At 41.4% G+C, this 25,069-nt stretch overlaps 1 protein-coding gene across 1 annotated transcript in view; it reads right to left on the reverse strand.

Annotated features, from left to right (window-relative positions):
- ZFAND3 (zinc finger AN1-type containing 3) overlaps positions 1-15,198 on the reverse strand; it is a 108,585-nt gene extending 93,387 nt beyond the window's left edge. Inside the window, exon 1 of the mRNA XM_014055804.2 lies at positions 14,813-15,198. Within this exon, the coding sequence (XP_013911279.2) occupies positions 14,813-14,883 (71 nt within the window). The 5' untranslated portion in view covers positions 14,884-15,198. The remainder of the gene's footprint in view (positions 1-14,812) is intronic.
- Between the last annotated feature and the right edge of the window lie 9,871 nt (positions 15,199-25,069).

The raw sequence follows: 25,069 nt of genomic DNA on the forward strand, positions 1-25,069 counted from the left end.
AACGGTGGAGAGAGCTGCTACTGGCAAAAAAGAGTATTCAGGGTGAGGCCTTTTTCAAGGCCTCCTTGAAGGAAATCCAAGATGCGGGACACAGGAGCGATGACTGGGTCAAAATGGTAGGAGTCACACAACTTGGCGAAAGCGGCCAAGGATGAGTCGTAGATTTTGGTCGTTGAGGGGCGTCTGGAGGCTTGAATGGTATGTACCACCTCCTCCGATAGGCCCTCGCTCCTCAGGAGGTCCCCCTCAAGTGCCAGACGGCTAGCTGGAGCCACTGGGGGTCCGGATGGATGATAGACCCCTGAGTGAGGGAGACCTGATGCCGAGGAATTCGCCATGGAGGGGACACCAACAGGCTGACAAGGTCGGTGTACCAAGATCTCCGAGGCCAGTGGGGAGCCACAAGGACCACCTCTGCCCTCTTGCGATGACCTTGCCGATAACTTGAGGGGGGAGGGGAAGAGGAGGGAATGCGTACAGCAGACTCCAGGGCCAACTACATCAAAGAGCATCCATCCCCTCCACCCCCGGAGAGTTGAAGCGGGAGAAGTAGCGCTGGAGTTGCGTGTTCTCCCTGGTGGCGAACAGATCGACCACTGCTGTGCCGAATCTGTGGGACAGCTGGCAGAACAGGGCTGGGTCCAGACGCCACTCCGCAGTGTCTATGGTGGTCCTGCTGAACCAATCTGTCTGAATGTTCTCCACTCCGGATATGTGGTCAGAACAAATGGATGCTACATGATGTTCCGCCCAGCGGCCCAGGGCCTTGGCCTCCGCCACGAGTCTTTTGGACCTGGTGCCACCCTGGTGGTTTATATGTGACTTGGTGGCCACATTGTCCGTCATCAGGAGAACATGTTGATGTCTGGAATTAAATCAGGCCCAGGGAATGACCAAAATGCAGGATATCATATTTCCCAACAGCTGCGACAGGAGTATCGCCGGAGCCTGCTTTGCCCCTAACATCTTGTGGGTCATGACTAATAGGCCGTCTATTTTGTCCTGAGAGAGGAACACCCTGCACTCTGAAGTGTCTATGACCGCCCCCAAGTGGGTTAGCCTGGTGGTTGGGACGAGATGACTTTTCTCCAGGTTCAAGGAGAACTCATGACTTCTGAGGGCCCTCATGGTTACGCGGAGATCCAGTAAGGCTTGTTGCCTGGATGACGATTGGAAGTGTATGTCGTCCAGGTAACATTGGAGCCGTACAGGTCTGTGCCTGAGTTGCGCTGCAACAACTGACAGTACCTTTGTGAAGGTCCTGGGTCCTGACAATAGGCCGAAGGGGAGTGCCCTGTATTGGTAATGTCGGCCAGCATAAAACCACAGGAACCTTCTGTGGTGGGGCCGTATGGGGATGTGGAGGTATGCCTTCTTCAAATCGATGGAGGTGAGGAAGTCCCCCTGGCGGATCCCCACCAGGATGGATTGCAGGGACTGCATCTTGAATCTCCTGTATGCGATATGACGATTGAGGTTCTTGAGTTCCAAGATGGCCCTCCACCCACCACCCACCCCCCCGGAATTTTTGGGTACCAGAAAGAGAATGGAATAGAATCCCTTCCCTTCCTGGTCTGGAGGAACCTGCTCCACCGCGTTGATTTCCAGGAGATGATGGATCTCTTGGTTCATGAGATCCCTCTTGAGATGGCAAGAGGGAGCTGGGCAGTGGATGAAGTTCTGAGGGGGCTGGAAGAGGAACTCCAAGGAGAGCCCCTCCCTGACGGTCTGGAGGACCCAGGAGTCCTCCATAGTCAGAGCCCAATGGGAAGCAAACAGCTGGAGTCGACCCCCTATGGGCGCAGAGTGCTGATGGTCACTTAGACTTGTGGAAGGGCATGTTGGAGGCCCAGCCTCAGTAGGGTTTGCGGTAGTTGAACTGGTTCCTACCGCTGTCCTGAAAGGACTGCCTGTCCTGGAATCTATCACCTGACTGGCCAGTCAGTCTGCTGGGAGGAAAGGGCTGCCTCTTGAAGTAGATAGCAGATTTGTGGTCCTGCTTCTTGTTTAAGGTGGGCAGCACCTTACATTTGTCCTTAGACTCAATCAGGAATGGGTCCAAGACCTCCCCAAATAATTTAGTCCCCTTGAATGGGGCAGAAGCCAATTTCCACTTATTTTTCTGATCTGCCTGCCAATGACGGAGCCAGATGAGGTGGCGGGAAGTTACATTGGACGCTAATGCCCTGGAGGCAAATTTCGCCGCATTCAGTGAGGTATCAGCCGTGTATTGGGACACTGCAATAATCTTGGTGATGTCCTGGTGGAGACAGATGTCTCCTGCTGGGAGCTTGGCCTGTAGCTCGCATAGCCAGATGACAGAGGCGCTGTTGAAGAAGGACGTGGAAGAAGACGCCTTGATAGCCCAGGCAGCTGCCTGATGGGTCTTATGACAGGCCTTCTCCGCTTTTTTTCCTCCGCCTTAAGACCCTCTAGCAAATCAGCAGGGAGGGTTGAGTTGGATGTAAGGGCAGCTATGGGGGATCCACAGATGGAAGGACCAGGAGATCCTTCAGGGCGGGTTCAACTGTGTACAGTTTCTTGTCCCTGCTGCTGGGGGCAGCCAGGAAAGCCGGCTGGGTCCACTGCCGCTGAATGACATCTAAGAACAGGCCCAGAACTGGAACCAGCTCCTGCTGGGGAGCCTGGACATCAAACATGCTTGCGTTGGGATTGACCGCGGTAGGGTCACACTTGTGTTGTGTTCTTGGCCTGATGCAAGATGGATTTGAAAAGGCTGGGTTTAAACATTCCTGAGAAGGTAGGGGCATCTAGAGGAAGGTCTTCGTCCTCCGAAAGCTCCTGCTCCTCTTGGTCAAGGTCTTCCAACACGGAGGCCTCGCTAAGAGCCAAGGATTCCAGCAAAGGAAGACCCGTCTGACCGGTGGAGGGCCTCCTGTCTGGCCTGGGAGGAACTGGGAACAACAGGAGGTTGATCCTGCTTTTGCATGCCGTCCGCTATGCCTTGCGCAATAGCACGGCCGACCACAGCCTGCATGTGGGCAGAGTTTGGGTTCCTGGTCCGACTCGGGGTCCTGACTAATGGACGCGCCCGCAGGGCAGGGATCCCATTGGGTGAGGGTGTGCTCAGGAGGCCCATCCTGTTCAGGCCCCAACAGAGGGGGACCCCTCGGAGACCCAAGAAGGGACTGGGGAACCCGGCTCTGCCAATGACCTGTCCGGGGAGAGGTCCTGGGAATCCACCTCCTCATTGATTATTGAGAGATGATCTGCCCTATGAGACGGGAGAATGAATGGCTCCCCAGGGGAAGCGGACTGGGAACATCCCTCCACTGACGGGTGCCGGGCCTTTTCAAAATGTTTTTCAAGAGCCCGTTGACACCTCTCAACATCCTTGGTCTCAGCCACAGAGGGTGACTTATAAGGATGACTGTCCTGACTGGCCACTCTGCCTTTCCTAAGCCCTTTTCACCTGGTGGAAGAGGAACCCTTGCTAGGGGTCTGGGAGGGGCCTGGTCTACTGTCAGGATCTCGCAATGGGTTGGGGGCCTCCATGACCTATGACCCACAGAGGATGTTAGGCCATCAGCAGATATGAGACAGGAAGCTGGATAATCAGGAGGCTGCATATACTGCAAATAATAGGGAGTAATGAAAAAAAAATCATTAGAAAGAGTCAGAAAAGGAAGATTAACTGTTCATTATTATAACTCAAAAAAACAAGAGACTCCCTTCCAGCCTTAGGGGTCAGAAGCAAGGAAAAAAGGGGTCTGCACCGAGGTTGCAAGGCCCGGGAGAAGAGTCAGGGAGGGGAAGCACAAAAGAAAAAAGGGGGGGAAAAGTAGCAAAAAATGTTTAGGTGCCCTCCCTGTGTCCGATGTGAGGCCACCAGGTGGCCAAGACACCGGAGCCGCTTAAAATCTTTGTGGGTGGCAGAGACCCAGCCGGAGACCGGACAGGGCCATCTGGTCACCCTTGGCCTTCTGCAGTAGTGTGGCTGAGCGTAATGGCCAACCAGGGAAAAGGCACGAAAAAGGGCCTCCCAAAATGGCCACCGCTCCAGTGTGGGGCTAACAAGGAGGCCTGCAACGATCGCGCTGTTACCAGTGGTCGCGCCCCCCTCCGCAGCAAGCTACGCCTTGAAAAAGGCAAAAATCGGTGAAAAATAACTTAAAGGCGCTGCTGGGAACTGCCGGCTACGCCGGGAGCTTTACCGCCTTCGCTACGCTATTTTAAAGCAAGCAGCAGCTTCTGAAGCCGACTTAGCATGGAGCATTGACGGAGCACCCACCACCACCACTCCTACCTCCTGGCCTCACGAAGAAGCCGACGTCTTGCAGTCAGAATAGAAAATATCAGTAAAAAATAATTTTAAAAGGATAGAACTGTTTGGAGAAGGGGAAAAAATTGGAGAAGGAAAAAGAATTTAGAATGGAGAGTCCAAGCCTAAGGTTAATTCAGCTGGAGCTCACTAATACAAGTCCAAATGGGCAGACTGAGGAAAAATTCTGGGGACTTGCAACACCAGGAGGCGTGGCCAAGGAAAAAGATTCCTCAGTCCCAGGGCAACCAGACTGAATTAACCCGTTGCTTGGACTCTCCAAGTGGTGCACAGGAAAATAACTCACTAACAGGTTTATCTTCCAATCATAGGAAATCATTTATCAGGAAGATTTCAAACACATTTAGATTTTTGCTCAATAAGGATTTAATAACGTTGAATGACTCTTCCATTAAAACATAAACTTGCCCTTAGAGTTCAACCTCTAAATGTTACATCGACACAACATGCAATTTTCCTGCTAACGGTGTGGAAGTGGCTTCAATTACTTTCTTTAACTTTGCAGCTATAATCTACAGCCCTGCTATTCCCCTTAGGCTCCTATTCCAGTGCTAAATAGACCTGACCTTATTAGTTCATTCTCAAATATCAAAGGGAAATTAATGGAAGATTTTAGATACCATCTTTATATCAAAATTCTTGCCATAGGTTAATAGATGTTTCAAGACTTTAAAGACATAAATATTTAAAATTTTAAGAATCATTAAATGTTTGCTTAAGGTACTATTCTTAGCAAGTATCCTTTAATTCTGCTTAAAATCAACAAAACTTTTTTTTATTATTCTACAATTTGCAAAGTTTTTTTCAAAGAGCAAATGCCCTGACCCCCAAACAATAAGAGAGGGATTCATGAATCTTTGCAGCAGTCAAAAGCTGTAAAAGCCAGTTTCAGATTTCAAATTTCAAACCTGAAATTTGGCAGTAATAGGCAGTCCTCGATTTACAACAGCTCATTTAATGGCCAGTCTAGCACAATACCAATGAAGAAGAAAAATAACAGCTCTCAAAAGAAACCAGCATGGCTGCATAAAGAACTCTCTGACAAATTGAATGTCATAAAGGACAAGTATAAAAAGTGGAAAGCGAGGCAGAATATCAGCAAATAGCCCAAGTCTGCAAAGATGAAGTGAGGAAAGCTAAGGCTCACAACAAACAAAGGCTTGTTCCAAGATGTTAAAAACAAGAAAAAAGTCAAGGAAATTGGCAAGGTGACAAAGCAGAACTACTTAATTTATTTTTTTGCATCTCTCGTTACACAAAGGGAAAAAAACAATCCAACCTATCAAAAAAAAAACAACAACAACAGATTAGGAGCAAAAGTTAAAATAGGGAAGAAATTGGTAAGTGACACTTGTCTATCCTAGATGAGTTGAAATCACCAAGACATGGATTACATGCCAAGGTTCTGAAGGAACTGGCAGATATGATCTCAGAAGCACTGAACTATATTTTTCAAAGATGCTGGAGCACCGGGGCACTGCCAGAGGACTGGAAAAGAGCTGATGTAGTTCCCGTATTCAAAAAAGAAAAAAAAATTAGATCTAGGAAACAGACGGATTTGTAACTGGCTGACCAACCGTAGTCCTACATCTACATGAAGCCTGACCAACTGTACTCAACATGTAATCCTCAATGGAACTGCATCTACATGGAAAGATGTATGCAGTGGGGTACCTGGGGCTCTGTTTTAGGCACAGCATTCTTAAACACATTCATCAATGATTTGGAAGAGGGGATGCATGAGGAACTCATCAAATTTGCAGATGACACCAAGCTAGCAGGAATAGCCAACACTCAGGAAGATAGCCTTAAAATACAGAAGGATCTTGACAGACTTGAACATTGGGCACTATCTAACAAAATGAAATTCAAAGGTGAAGAAGAAAGGTTTTACATTTAGGTAAGAAAAACAAAATGCACAGGTACAGAATATGTGGTACCTTGCTCAATAGTGGTGACTGTGAGAGGGATCTTAGAGTCCCAATGGACAATCACTTCAAATATGCACCAGCAATGTGATGCAGCTGCCAAAAACGCCAACACAGTTCTAGGTGCATAAACAGAGGGATAGAATCTAGATCATGTGATGTGTTAATACCACTTTATAATGCCTTGGTAAGGCCACACTTGGAATACTGCATCCAGTTTTGGTTGCCACGAATGCAAAAAAGATGTTGAGATTCTAGAAAGAGTGCAGAGAAGAGCAACAAAGATTAGGGGAGTTGAGGATAAAATATATAAAGAGCAGTTGCTGGAACTGGATATGTCTAGTCTTATGAAAAGAAGGACTAGGGGTGACATGATAGCAGTGTTCTGATAGGTTTGCCATGGAGAAGAGAAAGTCAAACTATTCTCCAAAGCACCTGAGGGTAGAACAAGCAATAGGTGGAAACTAATCAAGGAGAGAAACAACTTAGAACTAAGAGGAAATTTCCTGATACTTAGAACAATTAATCAGTGGAACAGCTTGCCTCCTGAAGTTGTGAATGCCACAACACTGGAAGTCTTGAAGATGTTGGGATAGCCATTTGTCTGAAGTGTGTAGGGTATCCTGCCTAAGCAGGGGGTTGGACTAGAAGACTTCCAAGGTCCAACTGTTATTCTATTCATTGGAAGTTGCAATGAAAAAAGTGACTTATGACCATTTTTCACACCTACGAACATTGCATTGTAAGTGACAGCAATTCCAGTCCCAATTGCTAATGTTAACTGAGGATTTCCTACACTTGTTGAAGAGCTGCTAAGGTTTATTGGGATTATGACTGTTATGATCTAATCAACTATAATGAAGAAACAACCAAATTAAACACAGAATATAGTATGTGTAAAAGAAAAAGTTAAAAAAAAGAGGGAGGCAGAGAGAAGGAAAAGAAAAAGAGGAAAAGATTATAGAATCTATTAAGAGAACTTAGATAGATAAAACTCAGTGTCACCTCAATGGAGAATTGTTTGTTTGATCATAGTTCTGACACAGAACTGCACTGTATTATCTGCAATCTCCTGGTCCATCAGCAAGAAACTAAGATAAACAAATCTCTGACCTGCCCAGATATTATATTATGCAGTACTATTAGAGAAAAAATTCAAACCCATTTTACAAATTGGCTTTTTCTTAGTTTATTACTTCATCTTTAGAAGAGACCTTAGTCTTGTAAGTGTTAATTCCAGGTTTACATATAAAGGAACAAATTCCTTAGATAAATAGACTTAGTCAACCAAATACTGTTCCAAGAGTTAAGAAATCAATAATCATTTTCATCAGTCTTGTGGGAAAAGAGCAACTGAGCAAAGTGCAAACACTAACAGCTTGCGCTGATAACTCTTTTAAATCGGCTATTCTTTTTACAGTATTAGCAAAATTATAAGTTAGTCCTGTTAAGAGTAGAGTTCATATACAAAGAAGTTAAAAGGGAATTTCTTAAAACTGATGATAGTGAAACAAACTGGGCTAATTTCTTAAATAACCTTATGCTATGCACCCCAAAGTATGGAAATTCAAGGTCCTCTAAATGTGATTAAACCGTAAATCAAGCAGGGAATTAGCGTTGAGTTGTTGGGCAGATACAAGAGACTTGGGCTGAACTCCCTAAGACCTATGAGTCCTTATCCTTTTGTCCCTAGGAGAAGGCAAGGAGAGAGATTTTTCTCATATTACAGGCAGAATATCCTTATGGTATTTTGGGGGAAACTATTCAACAAGAATAGGGAGATACTGCGAAAGATCACTTTTCGATTTCTTTATATTAGCATTTCCTTGCCCAGGAGTATATCTCAGGAAACTGAACAGGCAGATTATACATAGTTTAAGCAATCTTGCAGGTAATCTGTTCCTAAAACATAAGGATTAAAAAATGAAGAGAAAATCAGTACCATGAATTGCAATTGAAGTGTTGAGTGAACAAAAAAGAAATTAACATCCATACTGTCTGGGTTGTTGCATTCCAAATCAGATAAAGTATTTTTTACTATTGGTTGAAGGTGCTGGAACATAGTTCAGCAAGACCAGAAAGGTTTGTATATTGTTCAACTTGGCCTGCAAAAATACTATCCAACTTAATGAAATAAAATGCAGGTCATTCCCAAAGCTTTTACAGTATTAAGAATAGATTAATGAATTATATCCCTAGTTTTTCAGTAGTTTATCAGAAGATAACAGGAATATAAGATTAACACTTTTTCCAGCTTTTATTACGACTTAGAATTTTGTTAACTGAAGTTAACATTATCACCATAAATTATATTAATATTGCCCTTAGAACTTCCAAGTACTACTGTATGTAATTTTCAAAAGGCACATTTGATTTATGGACATGCACTTGTTCTGGCCCTTATTGTGAAACAGCTGAGACATGACCTGAATATGGAGAATATTAACATCTTCCTTTGACATAGTCAGATCACTTTCATGTCAGATTACAGATCGTGGAAACCCTAGATATCTGCAAAAGTAGTAAACTTCTTTGCCGTTTAGAACTGTTTCTTGTGTAGTTGATCTATAAAACATAAAAATAAATAACCAGAAGATTGGGTGAGATTGCTCCAGCCAGCCTTCTGTCTACTTCCATGTGACTTCTTGGATTACCAAAGAGCTAAGAGAAATGAAGTGTCTCAAAAGATATTCAGAGCAATGAACAAAGCAAAGGTTCCCATTTATGCGTAGTGAAGTTTTCCCTTGATCTGTCCATGCTTGATAATTTTTGGCCAGTCTACAATCTTTCCTTTATGGGGAATGCAGCAAATCAAGTACAATTTTCAGTGAGGATTCAGGTCTTCGGTGAAGCTAATACAGTATTGGTCTCTCTAATAATTAACATTAGGACCTGGGTAGGGGGACTGCACTCCTCCTGGTCTATTGGTACCCTTCAGGACTGACTGCAAGAAGCATCATATAAGAGTGATTCACTTTATGAGTGGAGGGTTTCAAGCCAAAGGTGCCAAAAAAGACATGAATCAGTGTTTGGAGGCTGAGGGTATGGATTGGGTGCAATTAACTTAAATTAAGTGCTACCAAATGAAGCTGATTGTCAATGAACAGCAGGGAAATTCAGAAATTATTTTCAATCAGGACACACTTCCCATAAAGAAAGTAGTTCATGACTTGAAAATTACCCTGAAATTTTGATTCCAACTAAAGTAGTAGGTATAAGCTTCACTGGAAAAGCTTCACCTTTCTCTGATATATAATACCAGTTGTAACTACTTAAGACCAGTATAATTTGTGTGTGTGTGTGTGTGTGTGTGTATTATATATACATATACATATGTAGCTGATAAAGGAGGAGAGCCTGTGGCCTAGTGGCTAATACAACTGCCTAATATGTAATACAGCCCAGGTTCGAATCCCAGTAAGGGTATGGCTAGCTGATGAGAGCTAAATAGCTTGAAATAGATCTATACTAGTCTCCCTTTATTTATTTATCAGCACAAATGCAACACATATACATACACACATACACACACACACACACACACACACACACTAAAGCAAAGACTACACCAATTCTTAAGTCCAAAAAGGATACGTTTGGGAAGTACTTATAGCAAATATAACTGAGATTTCAGTTGCATTATCAAATGTGAGTCTTTGATAAATACACACATTTTAATGAAAATAATTACAAAAAGAAATTAAGACTAGTATTACTCTCCCAGCTCCCCAAAGATTTGTAAACATAAATAAACTAGTGGGCCAGTTGTGATAGCTTAAAGTGCACATATATCTCATTCAACTTTTATGGTTGATAGATGCATATAAATATATAAATATGTGTCCGTGTATGTGTGTATAGGGGTGTGTGTGTGTGTGTGTGTGTGTGTGTAAATAAATAATATGTAAATATATAGTTTAACAATCAAATTGAAAACATTGGGCAAACATAACATAATTGTGTATACATGCAAATACACAAAGAATGACTTATGACAGCAAAGTATTTAACAGGTCTTTATGTTTTTTTAGCTGAATATGCGCCAGTTGCCTTGAATGGCTTTCAAAATTCTGTTTGCATAATTTCTTTTTCAGCAGCATTTTTCCCTTATGGAGACTAGAAAATAGATCTTAACCTGGAAAAGTTGCCAGTCTTCAAATATTGGCAATTATGTTGTATATCACAAGAAAAGCAGATTTATGTATCTGGATCTAAGGCATTTGGCTTGGCTGGAAAACACTAATATACCCTGCAGTAAGTGGTGCCAAGGGATTTTGTCTTCTGTCTCAAGTCCTCTGAACACACAAATATAAACAAGTCAGCTAGCCTACTTCAAGACTGAGAAAATCACAGTGATTAGAAATGCCTAACCCCATTTAGGAATTCCTCCTACTCTTTTCCCGTAAAGTCTCTCATCCCCAAGAATATGTCTTGAGCAATATTACTGATAAACAAAACTCACTTTTGGTTATTTTTACAATTACTTTAACATTGAATTTCTTCAAGGTTTGTCCCAGTGTTCGACCTGATCCATATATTGCTTGGTTTATCATCTTCTATTGGAATACAGATAATATTCAATTTACAACCACAATGAAGACTGGGAAATTCATTGTTAGGGGATGCGGTTGTTGAGCTAGGCATCCAATTTTACCTTTTTTGTCATGTAAGTGGTAAGTGAGACAAGTGAGACATCACTTGATCACAATTTGAGATTTTCCCTATCAGCTTCCCCATTGACTTTGTTGTCAGAAACCAGCTGGGAAGCTTGCAAATGGCAATCATGTGATCCAAGGATGCATCAACAGTCATAATTGTGCTCAGATCATGATCATGTGACTGTGGGAATGCTACAAAGGTCATAAATGTGAGGATTGGTCATGTCACAATTTCAGCCCTGTTGTAACTTTGAACAGTCACTAAACGAACGATCATAGGGCGAGGACTACCTGCATGGTATATTCCAACAGAAGTCATTCTCTTTTATTGGATTCCTTGATTTAAATTGAAATTTAAACAACTAAAAACAAAAAAAAACATATTACTAATTTGACCAGAAGTCTTGGAATGCATTACTTATAAACATATAACTGTGAAAACATTAAACATGTTTTTATGTTTTTATGAGTTTTTATATGCATTTACAGGTTAGTGGACTCCAAACCTCCAAGAAAAGCCAACACAACCCTACCTGGCCTCCAGGCAACATACTCACAAATACCCAAAGGTGTGTACTCACTGTTTACTATACCACTCTTCTCCTAATCTACTATAACTCCTGTTCCTCCACTACTACTACTGTGAGCCCTAGTTCAGGAGAACAGTAACAGTAAATTTGCCTTAGGCTCCTTTAGACTGTTTTAGTTTTAAGTTTAGTTTTTTTAGTTTTAGTTTCCATCAAACACACACAGAGAGCTTCCTCTCTACTCAGCTTTTACACCCACAGTTGCTGGCTGGCTAGGGAGAGGTCTACTCAGGTGCTAGTCACTCTCTCTCTCTCTCTCTCTCTCTCTCTCTCTCTCTCTCTCTCTCTCTCTCTCTCTCTCTCTCTCTCTCTCTCTCTCTCTCTCTCTCTCTCTCTCTCTCTCTCTCTCTCTCTCACACACACACACACACACACACACACACACACACAAAAACACACTTAGTCTGATTTATTAATAAATGCTTATTCTATTACAAAGGCAATAGAAAATCCCAGAATCATTCAGTTAATATGCATCAGTTATTATTTGAAAATGGAACAAGCACAAATATGTTAAATAAAATGACAAATAAGAATAGGTAATAAAGGATGGCTTCAAGGAAAAGTGGTAAATTGAAAATTCAGTTGTATAATACTAAAACTATTTTAAAGTTTATCAAGAATTTATTATAATTAAAAACCATTAGACAACACAATTGTGTTTATGAAAGAAAACCACATTAATAATTCCCTCAACACTATAATCAGAAAACATATGCAGAAATATCAAATATGGCTTCTACAGCATAACCTGATGAAGTTTTATAAATTTCACAAATCCTTACAATTTATATTGATATTATTTCTTGTTTATTTGTATCCTATAAACATATTCAGAACTATCAAATATGGCTTCTACAGCATAACCTGATGAAGTTTTATAAATTTCACAAATCCTTACAATTTATATTGATATTATTTCTTGATTATTTGTACCCTATGACTATTATTAAATGCTGTACTTTTATGATTGATGAATGTATCTTGTCTTTTTATGTACACAGAGCATATGCACCAAAGACAAATTTCTTGTGTGTCCAATCACACTTGGCCAATAAAGAATTCTATTCTATTCTAGTGAACGTCTGTCTTCTTACAATTCCTTATTGCCAGCAAAAGCATTTTAATCTTTGATTCCAAACCCAAGAATATAAATGTTCAACAATGCTAGTAATAACCTAATGCAGGAACATAACAATTCAATCAATGTAGTACAATCAAACTTTACACATATATCAAATCTAAAACACTACTTTTCTTTGACATTTCCATGTCGATTGTGAAAACACCTACTTTAAAAGATAGCTTATCACTTCAATTTCCTATGATAATACATGGTAACCACAATATCTCAGTCAGAATGCACAATTATCCCTTGTTTTGTAATTGGTTTGGAGTAATTAATGTAATGAAAGCAAAATTTAGAAAATTTTCTGTTTCAGATAGCCTATATGAAAATGAAGAAAATATTTAACACAGTAACAGGGATGCAAATATAAAGGATATTGTTGAATGAAAACCAGTGTTAAGCCTATTAACACTGTTTCTATTTAAACCTAAACAATAACTACTTGTACAGCTGTACACAGTACTAGTTGGTTTCTCTAATACTAATTCATATTAAGTATCATTAACTAGAATAAATTTTCTGAGTAGTTAGCATTTCTTGAAGAGACAAATTTAAAAATTCCCTGTATTCATGTAATTCAGTTTATTACCATGTTCCGAAACTGCTGGTAGAAGTACTTTAAGAAAACTAGCACATTTTATTTAGCATCTCTTCAAACTGTGATCCTAGTTTGTTGCTTTTTTAAAAAAAGAACCAATCTAAGGTTGTGGTTCTGATTGTTGTATTATGAGAAAAATAATCTAAGAAACCCAATAAAACAAAGCATTAAACAAGCCAGAGAAAATTCCAAGTTGTTTTTAGCAGTTTCAGTTAACAATTCTGGCTTATGATGCACAAACCAGTGCTGGCTTATGATACACATGCTTATGATGTACAAACCCGAGTATTTAATGCCTGCCTAATTTCACATGTGAAATTAAATGCATAACTTTTTACTATTTGTTTCAATTATAATTCATATTGCTATGACAACCATATTGGTTATTTTTCCAAGATTCATAGGCAACTCCTAAAGGGAGCTATTAAAAGTTTTATCAAGTATTACATTTAGTATTGTTCAAAGTTTTTTTTAAGGGTAAAAATAGAAACCTGGTTTTTCATCATAGTGTGTGTATCTATTAGCATTCCATCTCTATTTTACATAGTCCAAAAAAGTCTTCTTTAAATGGGAGGGTCCTTTAATCAAGAAAGAAAGGAACAACTTTCTTTTTTATGCCAGTGTCATCATTCTTGGGCTTACTGCATTCAGCTGAGAAACTCAAAATTGAAACAACCATTAAACTTTTTTTGAGTTTTGGGGTAAAAAGAAAACCAAATAGCAGCAGAAAAAGAGTTCAAAACTATATTCCCTTTCTCGAGAAAGTCCTGTCCATTTATATGAAGGAGGTTATAGAAGAAGATGTCACACCTGGGAAAGGAAGACAAAGTTGACATATTGCAATAGCCGAGAATAAACCACACATGCCAATCATAAGGGAAGCGAGGAAGAAAAAAAACACGGATAAAAATCCGATTCGGTTAAGTGCCACAAAAATACAGAAGGACGGGAGAAGCTCAGAAGACAATAGTGGCTTCTTTTTTTCCACCCTCCCCTCTCTCCCTGTGCCAGTGGTTCCCAACCTTTTTTCAGCCATGCCCCACTAGGCATCTCCAAAACCCTGATGCCCCCTCCACCCCACCCGTGACATATGCTTACTGTACTCAAAAAGTGAAGACTACTCACGCGGAGGAAGCCTTAAAGGCCATTAACTTGGTTTAAACAAGGTTCAAATTGCCCCCATTAAAAATCAAATTGCCCCCCCCGCGGGGCGTGGGCCCCACGTCGGGAACCACTGCCCTACGCCCTTTCCTCACCCCCTTGAGGCCAAGCTGGCTGGGTCTTCGAGCCCCACTTCCTCTTCCCCACCCCAGCTCTTCTACATGCAACTCCCACTACAAGGCGCAGGTCTGGGAAAGAGCCCCCCTCGCCCCCCAATGTCAGAAGAAGAGTATGGAGTCTCGGAAGGCCAAGGAAGAGCCGAGCCTACCCGGACTCCAAGCCGGGCCAAGAACTATGGCCGTCATTCCCTCTGAAGCACGCATTATCCGAGTCCGGAGGAAGGCCAAGCCTAGGAAGCGCCCCACGCCCAACTCCGAACAGGCCTTTTTGCAAGGTCTCTTCCTCCTCTCCCCCCCTCCTCCTCCCCCCTAACCCTCGTTTTACTTACCCCCAGAACCCGCAGGGGCAACGGGGCGGTAAGCTGGGGGCTTTGCTGCGCTCGCTGCCGGCGTCTCCCATGGCGGCGGCGGCGGCGGCACCGGTGTTCAGGGTCAGGGCAGGGGAAGGGGCAGCTCAAGGCAAGAGGATCCAGGCCAGGACTCGAAGCCGGGATTCCAGGCCGGTCAGCTGGGAGTCGGACGCTACCACTACGGAGACGGCTAGGTGGGTGGGTGAAGAAGAGGCGGCGGCGGCGGTAAACGGCGGCGGCGGAAAGAGAGGCAGCCGCGCCCTTTGGTGCTTGAGGTGACACTGAGCTGCGGGCGGAGGCTACCGGAGGGTTGTGACGGGCCCACCACATGCCATCCCCGCGGTTAGCGCGAGCCCCCCTGACTCAACAATGCCCTCAGCTCCTCCCCCTCAGGCGAGTAGGGTGGTCTTGTCCGCCCGCAAGGCTCGGCTTCAAGTGGAGCGTACCAACACTCGGAGAATAAAGGGGAGGCATCGGAGAAGCCGCAGAAGGCTAAAGCGGAAAGCAGAGCTTTTATTTTAAAGAAGCGGGATGGCTGGGATTTTTTTTAAAACGGACAGCATTCCTCGGCGAATAAGCCCCAGAATTGTAGTTGGGGAAACGATCGGATGATAGTCCCCCCTCCTACGCTATTGTCGATGGGTTGGCCTGAAGCGATTGGGTCAAGGGTGAGAGAAAGAGAGAGAAGAGTCCGCGCATGTCTGTGATTAGAAACCCGGAAGTAAGAGTGCGGAAAAGAGCTTCTCTTGAGAGGTGCCCCTCCCCCTGCTACATGGAATTCCCTGACTAAGCGGCGGCAAACCCCGGGAGTTCCTGTTGAGGTTGCCTTACCGGCGGCTTGCTCTTCTCAGTCGTCATCATCTCTCCCCACTCCCTCCCTCCCACCACGCTTTAGTACCAGTTTTTCCACCGACTCCTTAAAAAAAAACAGATTGTGGTTGGAAGAATCAGGCTGAAATCGTGCGGAGTCCAATCCTTTCACTCCGAATACCGTCGGGATGGATTGGATCGATTCCTTGGTTAATATGCATAACATTGCGCTCCTTTCCCAAGTATGGAAAATACGGAAATCTCTGCTCGGTGGTTTTGATTGCAGCATTATAAGCAAAAAATAAAATTGTGGGGGGCGGGGGGGAGATGGCTACCGGTCTGTTAAATGTCCTACAACTGCTTACAATTCTGCTTACGCCCAATAGTGGGTTTGTCTTCGTGGCATTCAAGATTGCAATACTGAACCCTCTGAAGAGAGAGAGAGAGAGAAGAGAGGAAAAATGTATATCCTGAGTAATATAAAGCAAAGTGTTCCCTGACATCTTAAATAACAACACATTATATCATGGCATATTTTTTTGTAGACCAGATCAGCCAAATAAATTACTTTTACAAGTACAGGGGGGGGGGGGATATTTTTTTTAAAAAATGGGACTGGTTTAGTCTGAGGAAAGTAAGATGATTTGCAAACTTCTAGAGATTTTGTGAGATTTTTAAAGTATTTAGCCTAGTTTACATAGGATGATTCTTTGAAGTACCTTAATAGATATTAACATTTTTAAAGATAAATTAGTTCTTTTCAAGTTTTCATGGACTAGAATTGACATTTATAAAATGCAAAAACTATGGAGTTGTCTATGTTCTGACATTGAGGCAGTTGGGTGTTGGTTTTAAAAAACGGACCAGGTGCTACCAATGCCAGTTAGATATAATGGCTGTTTTTGCCCTTTTAAATCCCAGCAGCTTATTTCAAATGCCACATGATAAGCCGCTTCCTGAATATTTTTGGTTAGTCAGTACAGAATGGAGATAGATCCTTAGCCTGATTCTGCAGGACTCTTCTCATGTAGGATTATCTTCAGCTGACATGTACATGAGTGCTAAGGAAACAAAAAATAAATTAGGGGTAAATAACTGCATAATGCAAAAATTGTATAGCCTGAAACAATTAAGTTGAAGAAAAGTAAATCAGAACAGTGATTGTGATAAGCCTGCTGTCTACTACAGCTGCTGCCTGGCTCTTCATGTATCCATGCAGATACCCAAACAAAACAGTTGGTGCTTTGCTTTGCTGATAACTTGGGAGTCCTCCTGGATCCACAGCTGAGTTTTGACCACCACTTGTCGGCTGTGACCAGGGGGGCATTTGCCCAGGTTCGCCTGGTGCGCCAGTTGCGGCCCTACCTGAACCGGGAGGCTCTCACAACAGTCACTCGAGCCCTTGTGATCTCTAGGCTGGAATACTGCAATGTGCTCTACATGGGGCTGCCCTTGAAGAGCATCCGGCGACTTCAGCTAGTCCAGAACGCGGCCGCGCGAGTGATCATGGGCGCACCACGGTTCGCCCATATAACACCAATCCTCCGTGAGCTGCGCTGGCTACCTGTTGATCGTCGGGTGCACTTCAAGGTCTTACTTACCACCTATAAAGCGCTCCATGGTAGTGGATCTGACTATTTGAGAGACCGCCTCCTGCCAATTACCTCCCTGCATCCCATCAGATCGCACAGAGTAGGCCTCCTCCGAATTCCATCCGCCAGCCAGTGCCGACTGGCGACTACGCGGAGGAGAGCCTTCTCAGTTGCAGCTCCGACATTATGGAACAACCTCCCCGTGGAGATCCGTACCCTCACCACAGTCCAGGCCTTCCGCACAGCCCTCAAGAACTGGCTATCCCGTCAGGCCTGGGGATAGGATTACTCTAACCCCGCCCGAATGTTGAGTGAATGTTGTGTTTTTACGATTAATTTTCTTTTAATCACGATTCTTTTCTTTTTAAGTCTTGTCTCGCACTCCCTTCCCTTATTGTTGTAAGCCGCCCTGAGTCCCCTCAGGGAAAAGGGCGGCATATAAATTTCCAATAAAATCTCTAAAAAAAAAAATAAAAAAATAAGGAACTAGCAAGAGAAGATTTCAAAGCCGGTAATATAGAATTCACAGGAGAAGCAGGAAGAGACATTTAATTGGCATTAATTTCCAAACCTCATTACTTTCAGGGGATTCTGGGGCAAAAGAGAGCAATGGATGAGTTAGTTGACAGCTAAGGAATTATAATAGCTAAAATGAATGTGATTACTGTTATAGCTGTTAAAGATATTGGTGTCTTGGATTGGAAACCTAAAAATGGACTGAGCAGTTGACATTAAATAGAATTTATGAGATGGGAAAATGACTCTTGGAGAAGACACACCAAAGTGTTTTGAGAGCAGACATACATTGGGAAGCAGTGCTGAAGTAAAATGGTGTCATGGGATATATGGCTATATGACGATAAAACTCCACTAAAGTTGAAGTAGAAAAAATAAGATCAAAGGTTTTTTTTATCAGGATATAATTGGTCAAGTGCTTACAGATAGTCCTTGATTTATGGAACAATTGGAATCAGAATTTCTGTTGCTAAGCAAGGTGGTTAAATGAATCCTACCCATTATGCAACCATTTTTGCCATGGTTAAGTGGATCATTGTAGTTGTTAAGTGAACCATGTGGCCATTAAGTGAATCCCATTGACTGCTTGTGGGAAGTTGGCTAGAGAGTTGCAAATGGTGATCACATGGCCCTGCTGCAACTATTGTAAATAAATGGCAAATTTTGCCCCTACCTAGGGAACAGACATGAAAAGTTGAAAGCAGGGAAGCATACAAAATATCTTTGGGAAGAAAAATGACAACACACTATCCTTTCTAAATACCATCATCAGCAAAAGAAACAACTGCAAATTAGAAATGCAAGTTCTTTGGAATAATAACCCACACTAACCAAGTGTTTCATTTCTCAACTTCTACAAGAGAACTAGGTAAGAACATTACATTGCAAACACCATGAAAAAGGAACCAGATTGCCTGTACAACATCTAACAAAACAGATTCCCACACAAAAACTTTATTAAAAAAAGTCACTGACTACTCAGACCATTACAGTACAACCAATAGGATAGGATATGAAAGGAATACATTGTCATACATCAAAATCATATCAAACAACCAACATACAGTTACAACCACACTATTATCACAGCACCCAAACCAACTAAGGCCTTTCAGAACCTCTTATCAAACATAAAGATCTAGCAGCCCTATTCTAGTAGAAAAAATTAGGAATTATGGACAACATAAGGACTGAGCCACTTTATAGGATAAGGAGAAGACTAGCAAAGCACATCCATCGGCACAACTAGCAATCAGAAGAAATGTGAAAGTATATTAATCTCGTCCATAGTTTCAGCTGGGAAACAGCATCCTTTAAGGTTGTAAGCTGCTCAGAGTTACTGTATGGCAAAATGGATGACACACAAATTTAATAAATAAATGCCAGAGCAAGCTAAACCCAAAATTGTTATAAATTCCTGCAAGCTTGACATTCAAATTATCCATCATTAGACACATAACCACATTTACAAACCATTTAAAAGAGACGATAAAAAACTAAAAAAAAGAAAAAAGCCAATGCCCAGATGAGCAGGAATTAATATATTAATTATTATTAATAATATTTTCTATAAAAATTAATAACATTCAAACAAGCAGAAAAGAATGTTCTAATCAAGGAACTACCAAGGAGAAAACCATGCCTCCCTATAACCCTGGCAGGGCAAGCAACTATAGATAAACAGGGAGCAAAGCCAACATTTATTAGCGCTGATTATGATAGCTAGTCAAGTAATGAACCATCTGGAAGCAAATAACCAAGTTCCAAGAGCACCAAAGGCTATACAAGAAGGAAGATTTTCCAGCTTCATCCATATGGAAATATGGGAAGAGAGGCTCAGTTTGATAAGGGGAAAAGTGTATGTGTGTAACCTTGAAGAAGTAATGTAAGTAAACTTCACCTCAACCCTTTGAAAAGAGGGGGGGTTAAGAAAGAAATGTATTCTTTTTCAATTGCATTGGTGTAAGTAGGGACAGCGAATAAGTCAGTCCACTGTTCTCTATGACAACCCTTCAAGTTAACATGTCCCACTAACCATTTTCTTTGATAAGTTAGACATAGCTAGCTGCCTCAACCGTTGCTCATATTATTTAGTTGCCAGGCCCTTATTATCTTACTGCACACTCCCTAGGGTCTCAGGATATTTTTTTGTATCATGATAACCAGTGGTGGGTTTCCAATTTTTGTACTATCTATTTACTCATATGCACGCATGTGATGCTTCTGCACATGTGCAGAATTGTCCGGGCAGGTAGGCAGAGCCTCCTGCCACCGTCACTACCGGTTCCCCCAATCTGGGCCGAACCAGGAGCAACCCACCAGTGATGGTAACCAGAACTAGGTGTAATATTCAAAGTGTAGCCTCACTAGTGCAGTACAAGGTGGTAATATCACTTTATGTGTTTTTGATGTTATCCATCTCTTGATGCAGCCCAGGAATGCATTGTCTTTTTTGGCAACTGCAGCGTATAGGTGATTCATACTTAAGTGATGGTCCACTAGGACATCTAGATCTCTCTCACATACTGTTAAGCCAAGTGCCACCTATTTTGTACCTATGTATTTGGTTTTTCCTGCCTAAGTGCAGGATCTCACTTTCTTAGCACTGAACTGCATCTTATTGGGTAGTCCCAATGCTCAAGTCTGTCAACATCCTTCCGAATCTTGAGTCTATATTCAAAGTGTTGGCAATTCTCCCCCCCCCCCTTGGTGTCATCTGCAAATGAGTTGCCTTTCTAATCCCTTGTCTAGATAATTTATGAAGAAGTTGAAGAGTACTGGGTTCACATCAGTGGTGGGATTCTAATAATTTAACAACCCGTTGTCTGCCCTAATAATTTCTTCCAACAACTAGTTGACCAAACTGCTCAGAAAATTAACAACCAGTTCTCCTGAAGTGGTGCGAACTGGCTGAATACCACCACTTGTTCACATCATATTGTGGATACTGACTTTGTATTTCTGCTTTAGCTTGACTTGAAACTTGCATGTGAGCAGATCATAATCAGTGGCACAGCCAACCCTTGAATCATGTATTTGTTGTTATAATTGAATTCTTCCTACTATCAAGAATATAGCTGATTCGATTTCTTTGTGCTCCATCTTGTGATTTCTGTGTGCTCCATCAGTTTGATTGTTTGAAAATTGGCAATGCATTGGATTGGCAAAAATGGAGAGGTTATTCCTCCTAATTCATTTCTGTTTCCTGGGCCATACAGTCCAACTGTCTTTTCCCATTTCAGTCTCCCACAGTTTATAAAGATGAGGATTTCTTAAGCATTGGAAAGATCAGCTTCTGCAAGAACCATCCATTTTGATCTTGCAGAACAAACAGAAAATACAAGGTCATGGGGAAGGGGGAAGTAAAATGGAAGGGAGGTTCTTCAATGGAGATATGTTACTGGAGGCTTTGTGGGATGAGTGGGCCTGACAATCGGCCTGTAGTCTGGTGGTTCCATGTTCCCACTTTGGTTTCCAGTTAGGGAACATGTGTTAGGGCAATCATAAATGGATTCCAGACCTCCAGACAACTCCTACATCATAGCAAAGGGATCCATAAAACACTTAACTTACAGTTAACTCTCTGTTGCGATCTAGTGATCTTTTGTAGTTCAGGTAGTCTAGCCTACATTGATTCTAAATGATTCAAGCAAGACTTCACTTTGCTAGTTTTTCCAATTTTGGCCACGTAGAAGAATTAATCTAGGAGGAGTGGTTTAATGCTGATTCTTAGCAGGACCAGCCTTGCAGGCAGGCACTGTTAAGAATAACTTGGCTGCAAGTATCAACTGTATTTATTTAATGTACTTCTATTGGAACCATTCTTTTTAAGAATCCAACTTGATTAGCACCACTTTGATTCCTGCTGTGACTCAGCAGTTTGTGATTTCAGTTTTTAAAACCAAGGAGATCCTGAGATAAAAAAAAAACAGTGGCAGAATACAGAAGCATTATGTTTGCCAATGTAGGCCCTGCTATGAATGTTTTCTGCTGCCACTAAGCATTTGAATCATATTCTGGAATAAGTTGTGGTACTTTCTAAAGGTCAGTGGGACTCACTGATAAATATTTTGTTTCTGGCTTGGGTGCAGGGAATCACATTCTTTTCATTTTCTCTGCAATGTTGCAGAAAAATAGTGTTATTTTCCCAGTCAGCAGCAACTTGCTCAACAAGAGAAAAGTGCCTGCTGATAGATAGAAACAAATTCTGTTTGCTCACTGCTCCCCAAAGCAGGAATCTTTCATTCTTCAAACCAGGAGAGGGTAACATTGCCCTTCTACTACTTAAAGTCCTTAGTAGAATGAGGCTTACTATTTTAGTTGCTTGATCTTGTTTTTTAAGAGCGGTCAGAAAGGGAAACAAGCAATACAGGTAGTCCTCAACTTACAAACACAATTGAGCCCAAAATTCATGTTGTTAAGTGAGAAATTTGTTCAGTGAGTATTGCCCCATTTTACGAGTTTTCTTGCTGCATTTGTTAAGCGAATCACTGTAGTTATTGAATTGGTAGCACTGTTGTTAAGTGAATCTGGTTTCCCTATTGACTTTGCTTGCCAGAAGGTTACAAAAGAGGATTACATCTTACATTTATGAATGTAAATCATGTGACCATCAGGATGCTACAATTGTCATAAGCATGAAAAATGGTCATAAGTCACTTTTTTCAGTGCCATTATGACTTCGAATGGTTACTAAATGAATTGTTGTAAGTCAATTCAGCTGCTCATCTTGCTTCCCGGCTAAAGGACTTTATGAACCAATTGCCAAGCAAATGAATTTTGATCAGGGATGCTATGGTCATAAGTGTGAAAAACTGTCATAAGTCACTTTTTTCAATGTTGTGACTTTTAACGGTCATTAAATGAACTATTGTAAGTTGAGGGCTATGTGTACTGAAATATTAGTTGTGACAATATTGGCAGGTACTCTATCATACAGCAAAGGAACCACTCTATTAGATAAAATAGCATTATGACAACATTATTGTGTCTTTTTTTACTTTAAATACAATTCCCACAGTTGCAAGATAAATGTTCATGTACAGCAGCCTATTGTAGATCTAGCCAAGTGGACGCAGATGCTTACGACTGATCGGGGCCTCAGGCTACTTTGGAACACAGTAGGTTTACTTTTGCTTGAAGAACTCATTAGATGTGCTTATGTTCTGATTTTGTAAGAAGAATGTTCTTCCACTCTAGCACAGTGGAGCAAAGCAGAATATATCTAGTCTATGGAGAGTTCCTCTAGAAAATTATGGGAAGTAGATTCCCAGGGTAGAGTGAGATTTTTAAAAGGGCTTGATCAAGTTGTAGTAGTCACAAATACCAGTAATCCAATTTCTGTTTCAGTAAAAGATTCCTGAGGAGCATGCCATTTTTCAATGCCAACATTGGAGCTTTGAGTTTTGAGAATTTATGCTCTTAAGCCAGAACAATTGCAAGGAAAATCTCTGGTGGATTGGAATATCTCAGGTCAATCCAGCTACAAGATGTGCCAGCTTGCCTTTGCATATTCCGATATTTGACCATGGATTGCTTCCTGTAAGGTAGACGTGTCAAACACGCAGACCATGGGCCAAATCCAGCCCGCAATAGGCACAGAGTTTACCCACGGGACCATCCCGGAGGCGGCAGGGACTGGCCTGTGCCTTCTGATAGGGATGAATTACTTTTAATAACATCAATAATAGAATGATAAATAAAGGGTGGACCTTTTTGTCAGTTTCTAGATTGAGAAATGAGTCAAATCCTGCTACAAAATTGCATGTGGGCACTATTGACAACTTGTTATGTAATGGATAATTCAGACCTGTACGTTAAGATGCTTTTTATTTAGAGTTTGTCACCAATATCGTTCTGCATGATTCATGTGTAATAACACTTGTCTGGACTTCTTTAATTGCTCAGATGCCAGCTACATTCAAAGAAACAGAAAAATCTATGAACGTTCTGCATTATAAATCCCTTTCCCACTTTTTTTCATGAACTAACTGTTGTATTTCTCTTTCCAACATGCACTGTTCATTAATCAATTTGGTATAATGTTTGCTTTTGAGGTTTTAAAAGTAATGGTTTTCTTACAGAAACATCTTTATGGGAAAGAATAGAATGCTAACTGACTGGAGAGGGAGAGAGTTAAATATAATTATTTCAATCAGATGAAGTGTCTCTCTGAACCATAAGAATGGCTTTTCTCATTTTAAGATAGTTTCCCCCCAAGTTGAGAAGAAGATATATATCATTTATAGTCCTCTCTACCAGTCCCTCTTTCAGGTATTTTTTTTCAATGAATATGTCAGTTGGCAATCATATCAGGACCAAAATAAGTTGATTTTGTACACCCACAACTTATGTGCAGTAGATTTTATTTGAAAAATGCTCTGGCACATCTCTCTGACTTTGCCAGCATACAATACAATGACCTTAATGATTTTCTGATCTCTGAGCCAGGCTAAATCCTTATTTGCAGGAATTCAAATTGGGTTCCAAAGTTACCTAATGTTTTTAATATAAATTTATTAATTTTTTAAAATGACAACATGAATACTAATGTAAACTAATACGGAATAAAGAAAACAAAGAAAGGAAACATGGAAGAAAGTCAAAAAATTAAAAAGTGCAGAAAGAAACATTAGAGGATGGATGGAAACTAATTAAAGAGAGTCACAAGGAGAAACTTCCTAACAGAGAAGACAATTAACCAGTAGAACAGCTTGCTGTCAAAAGTTATGGGTGTTTCATCACTGGAAATTTTTAAGAAGAGACTGGCAGTCACTTGTCTGAAATGGATTGGTATAGGGTCTTCTGCTTGAACAGGGGGTTGAACTAGAAGACTCCGAGGTCTCTTCCAGCTCTTTTCTGATTGATTGCAATGATGAAAAGAAATAAAAAAAACTTCCAATTTCAGCAAAAATAAGTATGATTACAAAGATTCTTCAACTCTACAATTACTGAAAAGCTCATTTTCCCCCTAATAACTGAAACTACAAGTCATATGCATTTTTTCTGGTTCATAACAAAAAATCTATATCATTTCCAGTCAGCCATAAATGCAAAAATTGTTTTTTCTCTAATCAAGGAAGCCAATTTAGTCATCTCAACAAGCTCCGTTGTCTTCACCAACCATTGCCTTATTGTGGGTAATGTTGAACTTTTCACTTTTGAGTATATAGATAATTATGTGGTTCTGATAACATTGCCTTTTTCTCTTGGGATTCTGCAGAAATTATTTTCATCCTTCAGCTCTTCTAAGTGTACAGGAAACAGTGTATTATAAAACAGATTAAGAAGGGGAGAAATGATGTGAAATGTTTATTTA

Source organism: Thamnophis sirtalis, unplaced genomic scaffold (genome assembly GCF_051295495.1).
Source record: "Thamnophis sirtalis isolate CommonGarterSnake01/CBP01778 unplaced genomic scaffold, rThaSir2_p1.2 scaffold_6, whole genome shotgun sequence".
Taxonomy (NCBI): Eukaryota; Metazoa; Chordata; class Lepidosauria; order Squamata; family Natricidae; genus Thamnophis; species Thamnophis sirtalis.